Below are 20,308 nucleotides of genomic sequence, written 5' to 3' on the forward strand. Positions count from 1 at the left end.
ACCACGACTCCTGTGCACCTTGGCATTTGCACACCCCAACATCTACTGGGGCCGTGACCTCTGTGCGCCTCGACATCTGCACATCTGGACATCTCCACACTCTAGGCAGGGCAGGATCCAGGTGTGAAACTTGTCACTGATCAGTTGGTAATCCATATCCTCACTGTTCCCAGCTGCTCAGAGACAAAAGCGCATGCAGAAGACCACTGCTAGCCCACCGAGAAACCAGGGAAACAGGATGTATGGCAAAGTGTGGTAAGAAAGGTGTGGAGGAGCCCCTAGGAGCCGTCTTGACAAAGGGAAGCCATGAACAGCCAGTCTAAGTTACCATATTACGCCTCCTAAAGCAGCCCAGCAGTGGGCATGTTCAGTACCTCCGTGGGGAAACTGCAGCAGCAATTGTACAGGGAGGGGTATACTATATTTGAGTACATGCCAGTGTTCAAGAGTGACTTAATACAGGTCAGCAAAAGAGAAGTCATTGACATGCATAACCGTGCCCCAATGGTGACTGTGGGCACTGTTCGCACCAGCCCCATCTCACTACCTGATGTCATGCTGCTGGCCCAACCAGCTGCTCTCTGTGATGACGCTCACAGATCCCGCTCTGCCACCCAGCGAAAAGATAACAAACCTACACAGATCTTAGAGCTAACCAGGCTGCTTCCCTTGAGGTTTGTAAAGATATCCATTCATAACAGGAAAAAACAAGTTCCGCCTGAAGCTTGCCACTGACTACTCCTTTTACCTTCAGCCATGTCCCCGGTCAGATACAAGAGATCTTTTTGTTCTCTGGAAAAACCTTGTTTACATCCTGAGTCCACCAGTGGAGGCTTACAGTGGTACGGAGGCCATCCCAGCTGAGGGCACGTTGGACATAACTGGGTTTGAGTAGGAAGACAAGAGCCCAGTGGTTAAGTCTTTGCAGAGTCCCGAGAAAATGGGGTCAGAGTACCTTGGGAGAGCAACAAAAAGTCCTGGAGAGCCTTTGGTACTGAAGCTCACCTGGGAAATGCATCACATTTGAAAGGGCTCAGGGCCAGATGAACCTCCCTCCGGAGGCCATGCACATTAGGGAGGTTCTTACTGTTTCGCCAAAGTGTTCACCAGGCTTGGTGAGGTATCTCAGAGATGCCTTAGCTTTCAGCAACTCAATTTCATTTCCAGTATTGTACTGCCATCTGCAGCATTCCGACCAATCTATTCTTAACATATTGTACTCCAACCTAGGTAGGCTGAATGCTATGGGATGAAACAACTCCCCAGGACTGCCATGAACTGATATCTGTATACATCAGTGGCCGTGTGATGTGTTTGTGTGCATGTGCACAATTTGTTAGTAGTTATCAAAATATTGAAGTGCATACCACTTAACCAGCAGAAAGTCTAACTCCAAGTATATAAAAGTTTATACAAGGCTATTCAGTAGTGAATTATAAGAGTGCCCTCACTGGCAGTGGAACTGTCTAAGCCAAACTAGAGTGATCCTTGTGGTTACTGTGGAGATAGTATAGAGGAGATTCTACATCAGATGGAAAGCTGGACTTGAGACCTCAATATTCTTCTCATAAGCTTTTATTAGCTATAGGAATAGAAGCAGACATATGGTCTCCCTTTCTGTTCTGATTTGTCTTCCCCCTAGGCAAATGCCATTCATTCTTACTGAAGGGATCAAGATCAAGTAAGCATCAGGACTTCACATTAACCCTGAAGGGTTTGGGGCTAGCCTTTATGGTTATGCTGGGGAGGAATGAGTTTAACATGCCTCCCACATACACTGCATTCAAGAGTTCACATACTTCTGCTGTCACAAAGCCTACGGTGCCTGAAAGAAGGATGGGGATGGCAGCAGGGGTGCCACAGATATGACTGCAACCAAGTCTGCAGACTCAAGAGAAACAGCAGGACAGGAGCAGTCGTCACAAATCCACAGGAGCAGCCACAGCGAGCATGGACATGTGGATGCTTTCAACATATCTTAACATTGTCAATAGCAAGGGCTTCATACTCAGAGGGTACTTCCAGCACCCTGCTGGACTCCCCTGAGAGGGCAGCATAAATATGGACTGAGACTACCGGCAAGCTGGTTGCAAAAACAGCTAAATGCTCAATATTGGGACCTCTCATTTCGATCTTGCAGAATGGAGGCTACATAAGTGAACATGACGGAAGCCGGAGGCCTCAGTGGAACTGACTCTTTAACAAGAGCCTCAAAGCCCTGCACTGCATGTGGTGCAGAAGTGGACATCTCATCTAAGACTTGGAGGAAAGCAATATAGATTATCCACCATAATACAACTCAACACAAATTCTCTGCTCTAATAACATTATTCTACAATGTTCCACTGTGTTAAGGAAAAAAAAAAACTGACTATGCTTTTAAGGAACCCTAATGTGTTTCCTAGTAAATCGTTTTTTATTATTATTTTAATATAAACTGTGATTTAATTTCAAAATAGCATTCTTTAAAATGTATCTATTTCTAGGTCACAAGTATTAAAAGCCTCATAAACCACTCATTTTTCTGGAACTAGCCTCATAACCAAAGCAAAACAACCACATAAAATTATGTAAAGTCTTCATCATTTGCATATGCACCCAAGCACAGCACGTTACATAAACATTGTATTGACCTTTAACGGAATAAAAACTACAAAGTGAACAGGATACTGATTGGATTTTCAGAGGGGGAAAAAGAATTTACTTAAAAACATAGGCAACCATTTTTACGTTTTATTGTACCTTAGGAAAAGCAAACCGTTACCTGTGCAAGAATGGGAAAGCCAAGGTTCCTACATCCATTACAAGGAGTCAACGCTTCCCAGAGTCCCGAGGGCCCACAAGTGTTCTCATCATCATCATCTTCTTCCACTTCTCCTGGTGACAAATTTATTGTAGATGAAGTTCTCTGAAATTAAATTTATATTATACCAATATATTATATCATTGTTATTTAGGTATCTAAACATCAATTAAACTACATTAATTTCTTGTGGTGTATGTTAGCAAGCAAAAAGCTGAATTCTATCCATAGGTTGGTGGTAGTAGGCCATGTGACTAAGCCCCCCGAAAACATGTATAATTCAAATTGAAAGTGAAAAAACTGGGTGAGAAAGATTGATAAGATACAAAGTTCATAATGAAGAATAGGACATAAAAATGACCCAAGAACTATTTGAATAGCAACAAAGGAGAAACATCTTATATGATTTCTAAATGCAATCAAAGGAATAGTATGAAAATACTTCATTGAAATAAGAAGTGCTAAATCCATTTTTTCACAGTGTCATTGAAAAGATAATTTCCTTTTTGAAAAAATAAACTTCATAAAATTTCATAGTATACACATAGCAGGGGTAATATTTTTCAAGTTAATAATGGGGCTTCTGCCTTGAACATAAATACTTTTGCTGCTTCCCAAATCTCACTAAAATGACAGCAAAGGCTTTGCAAAAATGGTCTAAACCATAAGGACAAGGACAACAGGAAAGATGTTAGCAGATGAGCAATATCAAAACTTTTGGATAAGGACAATCAGGTGGGTGGGTATTACCTGATTTAGCAAACTTGAAAAAGCTGAAAGCAAAGGGCTTGCAAGAGGGAAGAACAAGAAGCATGTCTGCTCATGACTTATCGTCCCCAAAGGGGCCTCACACTGGAGAGACTGACTACCTGTGAAGATGCAGGTGCAGGTGGGGCTGCAATGGGAGAGAAACTCTACAAGGACTCCTAGGCCCATTCCTTCACTACCTGACAAGAAACTGGAAGTTCATTTTCTGGAGAGGTTGAAGCAAAGGGAGGATGAATTCTAAGAATCCATGCACAGTGAGCAGAGGGGAGCCTGTTTAAAAACAAAGGAATTAATTGAATATCTATGCAGTCAATGTGAATTTCCAACCCACCCTAGTACCTTCCCACATTTGCCTTAGAGAACATGGCAGCTAAGTTTGTATCACCCAGGTAGGAGACTAGAAAAGATTCCTTTCTGCAAAAACTGACCTCCCAAGAAAAAAAAAATCCATCAGTACCTAGGAAAATGGGGGGGGGGGGCTATGCCTTAAGCCCTACTGTGAAGTCCACCTTTCAAGCTCCACCCACATAAACAATTCAGCCATTTTTTAGTTAAAAATAAATAAGAACCCAGGGATCACCACATATTTGAAGGGAGCCTTTAACAGAAACCAAAATAAATATACAGAAAAAAGTCATAAATAGTATCCTCAGAGAAACAGAAGATATTTGCCTCTGTGAAAAAAGAACAGAACGCTACAGAACAAATGAATCCATAAATCCAATAGAAGAGTTGGAAACTAAGTCTGAGGAAATTTCCCAAAAGGGAGAACAAAAGAAGAAAAATTAAAAGTTAAGAAAACTAGGGGATCAAACTAAGAAGTCCATGTAGAGATGGAAGCAAATTATCAAAGGCATAACGCAAGAAATTTTGCCAGAACTGAGGAAAACTGTATTCAAAGTGCCTGCTGACTGCTCAGGGACTGAATTAAAAAAGAAAAAAGATAGCTTGTCTAAAACTCTTTGGAATGTTCCATACAAAGTTCATGATGAAGAACAGGACATAAAAATGACCCGAGGAACTATTTGAATAGCAACAAAGGAGACAGCACAACACTCACAGATCATAATTACTGAAGTTAGTCAAAGATACGCTACAATATAAACTCCCCCCCAAAAAGTTGTTCATTTTAAAAATAAAATATAAGACTTTTTAAAACTTTGTTCCTCTGCATTCATATCTTAAATTTGCCTTTATCAATTTTCAATAGCTGAGAGATTATGCACTTAAATAGTCCCTCAAAACAGTTGTCTATAAGATACAATAATAACTTCTCCTGGTGACAAATTTATTGTACATGAAGTTCCCTGAAATTAAATTTATTTTATAGCAATATATTATATCATTGTTATTTAGGTATATTAACATCAATTACATTCGAAAAAAGAATATATAGAAAAAAATATATATATATAGCTGTAATCTCTTGAGCTCTTACTATATGACATTGTAGTGTCATAGGATTTTTGTTCATTATTTTAATTCACACAACAGCCCTTTGAGGCAAATGCTAAACTAGGCACAGAAAGGTCTGGTAAGCTGCAGAAGAAAAACTCCAATCCAGACAGCCTGATTCTAGAGCTACTCCCCTGACCACTATCCTACATGGCCTCTCACGCAGCATAATAGCCTGTAAAAGGTATTACACTGAACAACCAAGCTGATGCAATTGCAGCTGAAATCAAAGAAGCATATTTTTAAAGCGTTTTTGCTATCTATGACAGCCAGTGAAAATTTCTGTAAGTTGTTACATAGCAGCTCATACTTCCATAAATACACATTTCTCAAATCAGTAATAAAAGGTGATTATCACAGGGAGTTTTGATTTGACCCTACAGATACCTGGGTGAAAAATATCGTGGGGCATCTAAAACCTTCATCTAGCAAGAACATCTATCTGTACAACCAATACTGTCTACAAAAAGAAATAAAATAACCAAACAGGCATTTCCTTCACCATCTCATGATAAGTTAGTGGTTTGACCATCAATGTTGACATGCATGGAACTATAAATCATTATATACTCAGCCAAGAATTATCAACATTTCATATATTAATCAGTTATTTTCTATTTTTGTTAATGGTACCACAGTTATTTGATTCAATCTGACAGGGAAACCTCTATGTCGTTCTCCTTCCCCAAGAAAAATTCTGTTTATGGCTCGGAAATGTCCAATTATTTCTCATTGCATAGTAAATAATAACTAAATTCCTTAATATGGCTTCATAGTTCTATGGTTCCAACTATTTTTCTGCTCTTTTACTTACTCAATTATACTCACTCCAGGCTACAACCAAATAGAATTGCTTACTCTTTCCTGATCACGTGCCAAGCTTTTACTCACTCCTCCCATCTGAACTTCTCCGCACGGCATATTGTACATGTCAAGAGTTTAGGCTCTAAAATTGGTTCTGGATTTTCAACTCTTCTACCTATTGGCCTACTTATTAGTGTGATTTTCATGAGATATGTCAGCCTCACTTGCCTGATCTATGCAATGGGAAAATCATGCAGTAGAATCTGAAATTTTTCCTGACAATTAAATGAGGTAATGACTATAAAGTGCTTGACACGTAATATGGTTTCAATAAATATTAACTATTTTTAGCTATTATTCTGTAGTAATCCCATGGAGTCCTCAAAATAGAGTTCAGATTTCACCTCCTATATAGAATTTTCCAGAATTCCCACAAACAGAAATGCTGTTACTGTCTCCTGAATGTCTATAGCTCTTTGTGTGAATTTGGGTATTATATTTCACATATACCTTGAGATCATAGGTAGCATATTGGTAAAGGGGAGTGCTGTGCAGTCAATTACATATATATTTAAGTCCTGGCTCTTCCACTTCCAAGATGTGTGTCTTTGAGCAAATCCCATCGTCTTATTAATCTTAGTTTCCTTATCTGCAACATAGGTATAATAATAATTCCTACTTGATAGGGCTGTACAAAGATAAAATTATTGCTTTACAGTGACTGACACATAAAAAGCAATAAAGTTTGCAACTTTTATTATCTTTTTCCTGAAAGAGTTGTATATACATACACAGCACACACATACAAACACATAAACACTACCATGCAGCTTACTTATCCAGTTAATTGTAAGTTATTTGAAAGCAAACACTACCTTATTCACATTTGTATCTCTTATAATGTGTTGTGCATATGGAATTCAATAATTATTTAATGAATGAATAATTAATAAATAACTTTCAAACTGTCATTTTCACTTGAATACCTAGAAAATTTTACTAATATTAAGGGGTGAACATAATTTCATTGCCAATCTCATTATTGTTATTTAAATTTTGTATTAACAAATACCAGTAGCATTAACAGAAATAACAAAACTTATCAGTGGTTTAGTACTGCCCCCTAAAGACAGTATTTACATTAGCTGAGCAAAATTTTCCAGTTCACTGCTTTACAATCAAAGATGCCTGGAAAAGATTTTTATCAAACTAAATCTCCAATCATATATGGGAAGGAGCCAAATGAACACACTTAAACTCAGAGTTTCTTTTATTTCAAATGCTTCAAACGTGTTTATGTCAGTGAGTACACTGAGTCCACTCCTAATAGCCACACACTAAACTGATGTTACTCTGTGTGGTGATCCTTTAAACTTGGGGATTTGCCAGTACCAAAAGTATTTCACATTTATTGAAGGATAGAATTGCTATTAAAGCAATTATTTTAGATGAAAGGTATACTAAAGAATAGATTAAGACCTATTCTCTTTTTAATGGTATATGAGACATAGCAATTCTTCTACAATGCTCAGTTCCAACATACATTTCGTCCCTACCTGCTATTTACACAGCTGACATCCTTTGCATACCCAGCTGGGAAACTTCAATGAAGAATGCATTTGGTTTCCTATTCTACCTTAATACAATCACTGTGTATGTTCTTATTATCTCTTAAAATTTCTGTTAATTTATCTGATTTTGACTTAGTAATTAATACTATTTATTATTACAAAATCAGAAAGAGAAAAATCTAAATTGATGTCAGGTTTATGCACAAGAGGCAGAAGCTAATTTCAAAAGAATTAAGCTTACTTTAGAAAGTTTAAGTTTAGTTTGTTTTTTTCAGCAAGACTTAATGTAAGAGACAAGACATATAACTTTGGAAAACTAAACTATCCTTCATGAAAGATTGTTTTATAAACAAATACTATTTTTTCAAATAGTTTCTTTTTAAAAATCAAATTTATTAAGGTATTGTTTACATACATAAGTATGGACCCATTTTACATTTACATTTGACAATGTTTGTTAAATGCATACACTTGTGTTCCCACCACAATGAAGACATGGACATTTCCATCACCACCAAATGGTCACCTTGTGCTCCTTCCCTGTTGATACTCCCCTGCCCCTGGCCCCGGAAATCTTTTTTCTGTTAGTATATTAAATGTGTCTTTTCTAGAACTTGATTCACAAAAGTGGAATCATAAAGTATACACTTTATGTCTGGCTTCTATCACTCAGCAAAATGTTTTTGAGATTCATCTCTGTTTTCTGTGTATCTACAGTTTCTCCCTTTTTAGTGCAAAGTAGTGTTCCACTGTACAGATATACTAAAACTTGTTAATACATTCATCTGTTGACAGACATTTAGGTTGTTTCCAGTTTGGAGCTATTATGAATAAAGGTGCCATGAAAATTCATGTAACAGTCTGTGTGTGGACATAAGCTTTTGTTTCTCTTGCATAAATACCTAAAATGCTCGGTTACAGGAAATTTTTCTTAAATTTTTAAAGAAATTCTCAGAACATTTTCCAAAGTGTTTATACCATTTTACATTCCCACCGGCTGTGTGTGTGAGTTGCAGTATCTCCATATTCTTAACAAAACTTAATTTTAGTCATTGTAAAGCTGTGTAGTGCTGTTAATTTCCATTTTTGTGATTAATAATACATTAAGTATCTTCTCCTGTGCTTGGAGTATATACACATCTTTTTTTGTGAAATATCCTTTCAAATCCTGTGCCTTTTTTTATTGGGTCAATCTGACTTCTTATTTTTGAATTGTAAGAAGTTCTATTTGTTTGTTTGTTTCTTTCTTTCTTTTTAGGTTTGTTAGTTTTTGGGGTTTTTTTTGTTATTGTTATCATTAATATACAATCACATGAGCAACATTGTGGTTACCAGATTCCCCAAGAAGTTTTATTTTTATGAAGACTTTCTTTACAGAGCAGTTTCACAGCAAAATAGAGCAGAAGTACAGAGATTTCCCATTACCTCCTGTCTCCACAAATAGCTTCCCCTGTTGATCATCTCCCACCAGAGTGGTACACTTGTTACAGCTGATGAACCTACACTGACATAACATAATTATTCAAGTCCATAGTTTATACTACAGTTTTTATAATAACATGTATCCATCATTATGGTATCAAAGTGTTTTCACTACCCTAAAGATCCTCTCTGCTCCACCTACTCATCCTCTTAACCCAACCACTATTCTTTCTTAGTGTCTCCAAGCCTGGCCTCTCCAGAATGTTGTATAGCTGACATCAAACAGTATGGAGCCTTTTAAGATTCGTTTCTTTCACATAGTAACATACATTTAAACTTCCTCCATATCTTTTCATGGCTTAATAGTTATTTCTTTTTTATGCTGAATAATATTCCATTGTCTGGATGTGTCATAGTTTATTCATTTACCTACTGAAGAACAACTTAATTTCTTGCAAGTTTTGGTAAGTATGAGGAAAGCTGCTATAAACATCCATGTGCAGTGTTTTGGGTGGACATAAGTTTTCAACTCCTTTGGGTAAATTTAAGTGAGTGAGATTGCTGGATCATATGAGTTTAGTAGTTTCTTGCAAACTGTCTTCCAAAGTGCTGTACATTTTACATTCCCACCAGCAATGAATGAGAGTTCATCTTCCTCTACATTCTCCTCAGAATTTGGTGGTGTCAGTTTTCTGGATTTTAAACATTCTAGTATGTATGTAGTGGCATCTCATTATGGTTTCAATCTGCATTTTCCTGATGACATATGATGTGGAGCATCTTTGCATATATTCAATTGCCATCAGTATATCTTCTTCTCTGAGGTGTCCATTAAGGTCTTTGGTCCACTTTTTTTAGGCCAGTTGCTCCTTATTGTTGAGTTTAGAGTTCTTTGTATATTTTGGATAATAGTCCTTTATCAGATATATGATTTGCAAATATTTTCTCCAAGTCTGTGCTTCTCATTCTCTTGATACTGTCCTTCACAAAGCAGTTTTTAATTTTAATGAAGTCCAGCTTATCATTGAATCCACAGTACAATTTGGGTAGAATGAATATCTTAACAGTATTTAGTCTTTCAACTTATGGACATGGTATCTCTCTCCATTTATTAAGTCTTCTTTAATTTCCATCAACAATGTTTTTATAGTCTTCAGTATACTAAAATTGCACATACCCTGTTAAATTTGTAGGAATAAACAGATATTTCATCTTTTAGAAAATATTTCCAATGGTATTATTCATTTTAATTTTCAATTGTGCATGTAAAAAACATAACTGATTTTGTTTACTGACCTTGTGTCCTTCTAAATATACATTTTAGTTCTAGTTGAATTTTTGTATTTTTTTAAGAATTTTCTATGTAAATGATTGTGTCATCTATGAGTAGTTTTACATCTTCCTTTAAAATCTGCATGCTTTTATTTCTTGCCCTTGCCTCACTAAACTGCCCAAAATATCCAGTCCAGTACAATGTTGAACAGAAATAGCAAGAACACACATCTTTGTCTTGGTTCCAATCATAAGCCAAAAGCATTCAGTCTTTCAGCATTGTGAAGTGTAATGTTACCTATAGCATTTTTGTAGAAGCCCTTTAAAAGGCTGATGAAGTTCCTTCTGTTCTGAGTTAACTAAGAGTTTTTATCATGAATAGATGATTTTCCTACAACTATTTATATGACCATATATTTTTTCCTTTATTTTATTAATATGGTAAATTACATTAATTTAGTTTAAATTGTCAAAGTAACCTGGACCTTCTGGCATATACCCCATGGGGGGTTATGATATATAATCTTTTTAATATATTACTGGGTTTTATTTGTTACTATTTTGTTAAGCATTTTTGATACCGTGTCCATGATTGATGCTGATGTATAGTTTTCTTTTTGTGAAATGTCTCTGGCATCACACATGCTGATCTCCTATAATAACCTGGGAACACTGCTCATCTTTTATTTTCTACAGTGTTTTCTTCATTGGTGAACCATCTGGGCCTGAAGTTGCCTTGTGTGTATACTTTTATTAATATACAGTCAATTAATTAATTTAATAATCTCAATGAGATTATTTTCCACTTTTTCAAACAAATTCATTACATTTTTAAGTATCTATTGATCAACACCTATTATGTACAAGACTAAACAAGGGTGAGGGAAGGAAAAGACATATATGCCATTAACTCGGAACTATAGAGAGACATGTATGTAAGTAAATACATTATAAAACTAGGCCAAAATTATGAGCACTAGAGAGATACAGAAAAAAAGTATTAGGAGAACACAGAGGGTGCAACTATTTCCATCTAGGGAGAATGGAAGGGAGATTCAGAAAAGCACTTCCATGTAAGCAACAGCACTCTGTGAGATAAAAATTCCGCAGAGAGGGGAGAAGGGGATGAGAATGAGGCAGAGGGACTGTGTGGTCACGGCGCTGCCAATGTGTTCATTTGGCAAATCAGGTAGAAGGAAGGGCACAGTGAGGAGATGACACAGAAAAAATAAGTTGGGCGCTAGTGTAGAAAATGGATAGTTTGCAACTTAAGTTCAACATTCGCCAGGGCACAATTTCCCACTACGAATTCTATTATGATCATAAACAGAGAGCCTCTATGTGGCTGGACACAAAGGATTCAGAGACTTCTCTGAATTCCCACAGTACAGATGGTCTTAATTCAGTCTATTGTTTTGAACTGTTTGCTAGGTGTAACACAAAGTGTATGTTATATTTATGATTGTAGGGACAATACTTTCTCTTATTTGTTTAACCTGCAAAATGACTAGCTCAGTTCTGGACACATTATCTGCACTTATACATTTAACTTGGCAACTCTAGTCCACTCTCATTCTCTAGTTCCTCTTTAAACAATTAGAAAATAGAAATGCCCTCAGTGCTAATATATATGTAAATATGTATATGCTTTTGTGTGTGCATGTGTGTGTGTAATGGACTGAAAAACAAAAAATAAAAGGTATGTTTGGTCAGGAAAATAGGTGAAATAAAAGAGTTCAATAATTCCACAATCAAAACATAAAAATGAACATTCTTAAATGGCAATATTTTACCACTTTCAATATATGACAGTATGTTATTGCCATTCCTCACCTTTATAACATATACACTGTTCTTTCTATTAAACTATGTTTTCATCCATTTTCCTGGGAAAACAGTTGTTGTTCAGTTATACAAAAGTAAAATTAAGAATGTAATTGAAATGTATATTAATTAAACCATCATAAAGTAACAAAGTTTACAAGTGAAGCATTTTATATTGGAAAGTAATTAAATACAAATTAGTCATTAAGTCTGTTAGATCAGCAGAAAACTGATTAACTGTAGGTCATAATGACACTAAATCGAACTAGAATAAATAAAATAGAAATAGAAATTTGGGATTTTGCATAGTCTATAAACATTAATATAGCCAAGGGTAGGTTAAGGACATAACACTGCTCAGAGATGTGGGACAGATGGTTTAGACTAATGACTTGATACTTTTGGGTGATTTCCATGATTCACATTATTGGTTGGAAGAGATAACACAATAAGCAATGGTCCTTGGTTTTCTTTTAAACGACAAAATATATTTAACTACAAATCTGCAGGAGAATAAAATTTCTTAATTTTATCATCTCAAAGAATTGAAATGAAAGACGAATATAATCAGCTTAGGCCATGAAAAAATGTAAAGCCACAGAAAGTAGGAATAAAACATTAAACCATGTTTTTAAAATACAATAGATGTTAGACATGGTTAGTGGTTGCAAATTTGATTGCAGGTTCAAAACACTGTCTAAATAACAAAGTCCAGGGAGGGAAAATCTAGTAAGTTAAAAAAAAATCCATGGATAACAAAACAAAGGAAAACTAAATGGTCAAAAGAACAACTGATACAGAATCTTTTAAATGCATCCGATTAGGAAGTTTTCAAAATGCTTGTTATTCACAAGTGCCTTCATTAACAATTACTAAGTATTTCTTAACATGATGAAATGATATCAAAGCACCCCTGATGAGATGTGTGCACTACTCCTATGAATTGATATGTTACTTATATATGTATTTTAGATTTAATAGAACACTTTCACATACATAACTTTTGAACTAACTTCAATTTGCATAAAGAACTATGAAAATTGAAATTTAAGTAATTACAAAAGAATAAGTCAAATCTTCTTCATAAACAATAGACTTACAACAACTGTATGTCCAAATACTCCTTTACCATTCAGAGCACACAATTTACAGGATGTTCATGAGTTTTTCAAACATTAGCAAAATAAATCTCAATGCCGCCTTCAAGGATAGATATGACTTCCATTTCTCCCAGTTTAAAGACAAAGACAGATCATGCTAATCTGCAGAGTGAGGTATGTATGTAAAGGTGAAAGACATAAACAAAACTGGAATCTAGATCAGAATTCAGTCAATCATTATTCAGGAGACAGTTGCAAACATATATATATATATAATATATATATATATATATATTTACACACACACACACATATAATTCTTAAATATTTAAAAATACTCTGACTTGTTTAAAAAAGATTTGAAGTGTCTTTCAGAAAACATATAGCAATGTAATATAAGAAATTAAGTCTCCACAGAAGATATTTTGTATTGTTAGTTTTGTGTATCTGTGTGTGTGTGTGTGTGTGAGAGAGAGAAATATGCCTGGTGAGTTTGCTTTCCAGGGTAGAGAAGTTCAGTGGTTTATTTGTTTTTTAAAGGCTGTGTGTTCTGATAGAAATTTTACAGGTTTGTGGTTTTGGTCTGTAATTGACTTATGCTCAAGACAACTTAAGATGTAGGTTATTTTCTAATCCTAAAAGTATCTTCCTTAGTCTCACCTGTTGCAGGGTCGTGTGAATATGACATACTGGCGAGAAGGAAAGGATCTGGAAGAAATCTTCAGAAGCAAATCTTTGAGGTTCGTCTCTCACCTCAAGGCCTAATTTTGACCTATTTCATGTAAAATAAGTAAAAATACTATCTAAAATAGAATCCTTTCCTAGGGGTTAGCAGCTGGTAAAGGGGAGTTCTATATCTTACTTATGCTTGTATTTCTAGTATCTGGAGCGTATGTAGGTATACAAATAGGTATATGAATGCTGAACTTAATATGCTTCTTTTATATGCTCAACAGCACCCAATAAATGGTTTTGATTGAAATATTTCACTCATTTACATTTATGACGGAAATCAAAACTGAAGCATCAGTTTTGATGTTTTCTCCTGCCAAAACTACTGTTAATTAATAAACAGATTAAAAATGCTGTTTCTAAAAAAATCTCTTCCTTGAGATAATTTTTTTAAGTAGAAAAGAATCTTCCAGATGTACCAGGACAAGTTCAGAAACATGGCAATATCCTTCAGCCTGTGAAATATTCTTGCCATCTGCCAGCATTTAATGAAATCTCCCATATCCAAGATCAAACTCCTGAACTGAAATGCCTGAGCCACATCCTGCCTTCTAGCCAAGGCATTAAACCCATGCTGGATAAGTCGTCTGTCTGACTAAGGTGGGGGGTACCAGGACAGTCAGGGACATCAGCAGTTTCTCATTTGCCAGGTGCTGCTGTTGATTCATTTCCCAGTGCTTTACCTTTATCATTCTAATGGCGAAGTAATTTCATCTGGGAAAAAAAAAGGAATATTTCTGCTTCTCAGCTATGGAGTTCCAAAATCTGAAAACCCCTTTGAAGTACACACCTCTGACCAAACAAAAGTACTCCAAAAGATTTGACCACCCACCATTATATCTGTCACTTACATCACCAGAAAATGCTATCCTGTCATTGCGTAGTGTCAAAGTCTCTTCCTGGAATGGTCTGTATGTAATAACTGGTCAGTGAAGTCCAGTCATCTTCTCCCACCTAGGACAACCCTGAAGGGCCACCCCATCTTCAGAACAACCAATCATGCTGGCGGAGCTGAAAGGGACCATTCAGTGAGCTGCAACTCTATATGTCCTAGTTTAATTAGTTATTTAATTCATGTATTCATCCAGTTTTGTTCACCTCTGTATCTTCAGTGTTGTATTTTTTAAACTATTAAACCCTAGAAAGTGAAAAAAAAAATGCCGTTTTTTCCCCTCAGTCCTAAGCTCGGCAATCGAGAAAGCTTTCAACAATCTCTGATGATAATCCTACAGCACTATGCACAGAGGTTACACAATAAATGTTGAATGACAGAATGGAAATTAAACCTGGAGAAATGTTGAAGGATGGAGCCTTCTTGTACTGCAGTTTTAGGTATCCTAAAACTTCTGGTCAAATCCCTTTACTTGCTAAAAGATGCAAAATTTAAATAATTGGTAAGGCTTGTTCAAGATCTTATACTTTGAGGGAGAGAGTACATATTCATCAATGCAAGTGACTGAAACATAGAACAGTAACCTGAAAGAATTTTGATAAATTTATTCCATTTTAATTTCAAGAAACAGGTGCTGGCATTGATAAATGGAACCTGAAGATTTAATTCAGTGAAATCTTCTCCTTTGAGCATATTTAAAATAAGCTGTTTGCATTTTCCTGCATATGATTATTCTAACCCTGAAATCACCTTTTAAATATGGATCATAAATCCAGCTGCCTGAACATGAAACTGAAAGGGGTTTTCCCTCCTGGTATTTAAAATGAGAAATCAACGAAATAGAATTATTTTGAGTTTAGAGGGTTAAACCTTCTGACTAAATAATTTCTGTTTAACTTCATAATGTATTGTCATTTTACCAAAGTTTGTACAAAAGGTAACTGTTGTAATGTTACAATGCTTAATGACACTTGTTTTTTTTTTTAATGCTGTCATTTTTCTAATATGTTGTCCCTCTTCCAAGAGGGATGTTTCATAAAAAGAGGCACCCCCTCCATCACGCAGGGCATGCTCAATAAAGTGCTTGCAATGAATTTAGGGGACCCGAAAACTCTGACATTCCTAGTATTTCAAGATATTGCCATTCTAATTGTCAGGATCCACAGTTCCTAATGAGAAACTAACTTCAGGGTGTGCTGGAGAACTTCTCTTCTGCAGTTCAGTAAAACCTGCCCTTGACAGTCTCAGATCATTGGCCTGAAGCAGAAGGAGCTTTGCTCAGTAACTACTAAGCAGTCTTCCATTCCCAGATGCTGAACTGGTGCTTATCTCCTACTTGCAGTATCTTATAAGGAATGCAAGAAACTTAAAAATTCTACTATTCTGAATATTTCCTGCAAAGTTGAACTTTGGTGGGCACTGTGGCCTGAGTCCATGAAATAACATGGTATATGGTTTAACTTTATCACGTTTCAAAAACTGTTGATTTCTCAAACTGGAACATAGGGATCCCAACCTGGCTCTTGACCCACTTTGCCTATTCCATATCTTAGAATTTGTCAGTCATACCAACAGAGACACTTTGGGGTTACAGGTGACAGAAATCTACCTCAAACTAGCTTCATCATAAATTAGAATTTGTTCTCTCTCAGAATCCAGGAAAGGATTAAACAGTAGGAAATAGATGAGCCTCTGGAAAAACGAGTCAGTGACAGATATATGCTGCTGCTCCTTTGTGCAGTTCAGATTCATCTGTTTTATTATTCATTTTCTTTCTCCCCAAGGTAGGGAACATAATCAACAAGTTTCCAAGTTTTATATATCAAACTTTCTTCAGGTATAAGAAACACTCTCTTTTTTTCTTGATTTCTGTTTTAAAATTTCTGAAAATAATTCTGATTGGCCTGACCTGAGTTAGGACAATCTGAAAAAGACCATTGTTGACAAGGTATAAGGCAACCAACTCTCCTAGCTTCCTGGTACTAAGGAGTTTCCTGGGATACGGGACTTCCAGTGAGAAAACCGACATAGTCCAGTGCAAACCAGGATAGTTGATCATCCTGTCAGGTAGGGAGGTTGATGTTTCTATTTATAGGGAGTGGGAGGTCAGGTACTGAGTTGCTGTGACTATACAGACAAGGCCACAGGTGTCCACTATTTTAATAAGTTTACTGATGGGCTGTGGTAGCTTACAAAAGTGGCCACAGTTTTTTCAAGCAATTCTCTTTGAGAAGTGGAGTCTATTTCTTTATCTGTTGTGTGTGGGTTAGCCTTGAGACGTGTTTTAGCTAAAAGCTGTGGTGAAAGCATTGTGCTAATTTCAAGCCCAGGCCTCTTAAAGGCTTTGACATATCCTTACTTGCTCAAGACCTACGACTGCACTGTAAGTCATCCTGTCTAGCCTGCTGGAGAGCACAAGACCACATGAGAATGACCAGAGGCATCCACATTCAGCTGAGGCCACCATTAATTTGGCAGCCCCAGCTGATGCACCAGTTGGCTACCGTTACACATATGAGGCCAGCTGAGATCACACCAGAAGAACTACCCAGCTGATCCCAGCCTAGACAGACAAACTGTAGACGGCAAGCTTGAACATGGTTGTTTTAAGGTACAAAGTTTGGACTGGTATGTTGCACAACAAAAGCTAACAGAGATTTTGACCTATAAGATTACAGCCTATTATTTGTAATAGTAAATGTAAAATCATGTCCAATGTGTTCAGTGTTTAGAATCTTTTACAAAGAAACTGAATTAACTGGCTTCCATTGCTCTTCTCAAAGTGTCTATCTTCTGACTTGTATCCACCATGTGTTATGGGAATCCACCTTTATATTCAGTGTTCCAGAAACATATCCTGCTTCGTGCCTCAAGTGCTACTTACATGTGCCATTCCCACCTCTCCCTCCTTGTTGACATTTCACAATCCTCCTCTTCATTTAAACACAGCTCAGTCACCACTTTTATGAAGTCATTCTGAACCCGCTTTCTTCCCCTGTAAGAGTCCCTGTTTCATATGCTATTCCCAGGATAGAGTATTACTATATTTCAAAAATATACAAAAAATTTCTATATTTATCTCATAATCCTGTTTTATAATAATTTCTTCACCAATGTGTCTCCTCACTATCCACAAGGCCCATGAGAATCCTTGTATTCCCAGTAACTAACAAAGCCTGGCATAGTGTACGTGCACGACAGAAATTTGATAAATTGAATAAGAAATCTAAATAGGAATATTTTGAATTTGGTTTTGGTCATAAGGTATTATGTACTATTATTTCCCTGATCAGTCTGTGAATAACAGCCTTTCCATTTGGCATACTTCTAATAACACTTAAATTACAAAAGTGGATCAAGGAGAGTAATAATGATTACTAAAATCAGGAACACAATCTGGGTCTTTAAAGAAGTTAATTTCAAGGTTGATTTTGCTGTAGGCCCAAAGTTTATAACTTGTTCCTAAATAGAAGTTAAATAGTATCAAAATAGATGTGTAAATAAGAACAAAAACGTATGAACATAACTAATCCAATTCTCTGACAGGTGGGCTGGAGGCTGGGATGCGTGAAACAGTAAGGAAAGTCCTCTGCAGGCTGATGTGGGAGGGAGGGTTGGCTTCCTCCCTCCACAGGCAGATGGAGGCACTTTTCCCCTGCATAGTTTCTGAGACTGCAATGAGCAGAGATGATTGGGATGCTCATGTGAAACAAACATAGTACTTGGCTGAGGTTAAAAAATAGAGGGAGATGGGCACCCCAGGGAGAATTAACTTACCAAGACAAGATCGTTCAACCTTTTTAGACTCATTTTCCTGTTACTATGCACATAGTAGGCACTACTATATAACATATAAATATGTTAAAATATGTATTTTATATGTACACACACACATGCATGCTTGCTAATGGAAACTGTGTCAATTTCTAAATAAAGCTAAATTAGATTTCATTTCTGCCTCTGACTCATTGGGAAATGAGGCTCTCTAGCTTAGTACTGGCATTCCTAAACCAAGACAAGAATTTGGGAGCTAAGAAGCTATCATGTTGTTCTCCAGTTAAATCTCTAGAAAGGCAATCATCTCTGACATTCCTTCAAATTAGAGGATGATTCCAGGACTTGATAGGAAAAAAATGGCAGATTGAACACACACACACACATACACTTCCACTTTCCCTTATTCTCAAAATGTCATCAAAATGAGGGAAATATATTTGTAAAGGCACAAACACGAAGACAAGCAGAACAAGAGAGGAAACTACAGTAACAAAATCCTGGAAGCTGTAAAGTAGACACATGACAAATGACAAAGCAGACCTGAGAAAACAATTCAAAGCAGGCTACTGGAAAAACTAAAAATTAACCTCAAAGTCTCATGAATTCCATACCAGATGTGTCTAGAAGCGAAGGTGAAAGGTTAAAAAAACTGAAGAACTATTTGGAAGTGCATTTAAACAGCAAATTCCCATATGCCTTCCCTACTCTCTATAGCCTGATGACTCTCTCTCTCAATCTTGCAAAAGACTGAAAGTTCATTCTCTGGGAATAAACTAAAATAACCGTCTAAAACAGTTACAGTTTAGGGTAGGGTAACATCCTGAAAATAGGATAAAAAACAGGCATTCTGAGTGCTGACATCCCTGAGCCCTCTTTCCCTAACTGGCCTGAAAACCTCCCAGTAGGGGTTTGAAAGAGCAAATTTCTGGGATAGATGTCTAGCTCAACAGGAAAGACATAAAGATGCTGACAACAAAGTTTCAGCATCAATTGAATCAGCTGAAAGAAGAGCTCACAACGACAATGGTATCTGGAAGACAATATGGTAATCGCTTTCAATTTCTCAAGGATATTTATTTCCAAGTCTAGAGTTGTCTACCCAGTCTAACTATCAATAAGGGGTGAGGATGGAATAAAGACATTTCTCAGGAAATTACCAGGAGATGTGCTCTATTTATGAGAAAAGCCATGGGATATAGGAAGCAGGAATCCAGCACAGGAAGAGAGGTGGTGCAAATCACCAGACAATGTCTCTAAGATTAATACCAGTGCAGAAGGAGTGGAATGTGACTAATCCACATAGAAAGGCTTGAGTAACATTTTTCAGAGACAGAACATGGATAGAACACCTGAGAGGTCTGAATATCTCGTGAAGATATGAGTTTGGAATTGTATTGACTATTATATGTTGAAAACTAATCACAATGAAAAAAAAACACTAACTCTAGAGAAAACAAAAAACTGTAATGGAAAGGAAAAGAAAGCAGAGTTTACCATATGGATCAGTAAACATTATAATGTTTGTCAACAAATATAATAAAGTAAATGGAGAAGACTGATCTAACTCAAATTAATATATTGGAGAGAAGGTAGTGGGACATATTGCCCATAAATATGAGCTTTTATGTTGTGTGGGGAGGGAGGTGAAATCTCATATGCCATAATGCCAGGTCAATAGATAATACATCAAACTGAAAAGTAACAAAACAAACAGGTTAGAACATGAGATAAATACTGAGACTGAGACAATCAGATAAAAGAGATGAAAGCGATGGAGGATGAGAGGAAGATGGGCAGGAGACTGTTGTTTTTAATAATAAAAGTTATAGAAATATTTGACACTTTTTAAATGTCATATCCTTTAAAAGTTGTCATTTTGATTAAAGCT

The 20,308-nt window shown here is 36.3% G+C and overlaps 2 protein-coding genes across 15 annotated transcripts in view; one reads left to right on the top strand and one right to left on the bottom strand.

The window, feature by feature from the left end:
* Positions 1–20,308, bottom strand: part of ANKS1B (ankyrin repeat and sterile alpha motif domain containing 1B) — a 995,298-nt gene that overhangs the window by 727,225 nt on the left and 247,765 nt on the right. For all 14 annotated transcript variants that reach the window (XM_073213673.1, XM_073213674.1, XM_073213669.1 and 11 more), the window contains exon 9: positions 2,765–2,908. In XM_073213673.1, coding sequence (XP_073069774.1) covers positions 2,765–2,908 — 144 coding nt within the window. The remainder of the gene's footprint in view (positions 1–2,764; positions 2,909–20,308) is intronic.
* Positions 307–895, top strand: GARIN6 (golgi associated RAB2 interactor family member 6). The gene is given in 2 exon segments (XM_017675517.3): positions 307–701; positions 703–895. Coding segments are annotated over 2 exon segments (588 nt in total).

Source organism: Manis javanica, chromosome 10 (assembly GCF_040802235.1).
Source record: "Manis javanica isolate MJ-LG chromosome 10, MJ_LKY, whole genome shotgun sequence".
Taxonomy (NCBI): domain Eukaryota; kingdom Metazoa; phylum Chordata; class Mammalia; order Pholidota; family Manidae; genus Manis; species Manis javanica.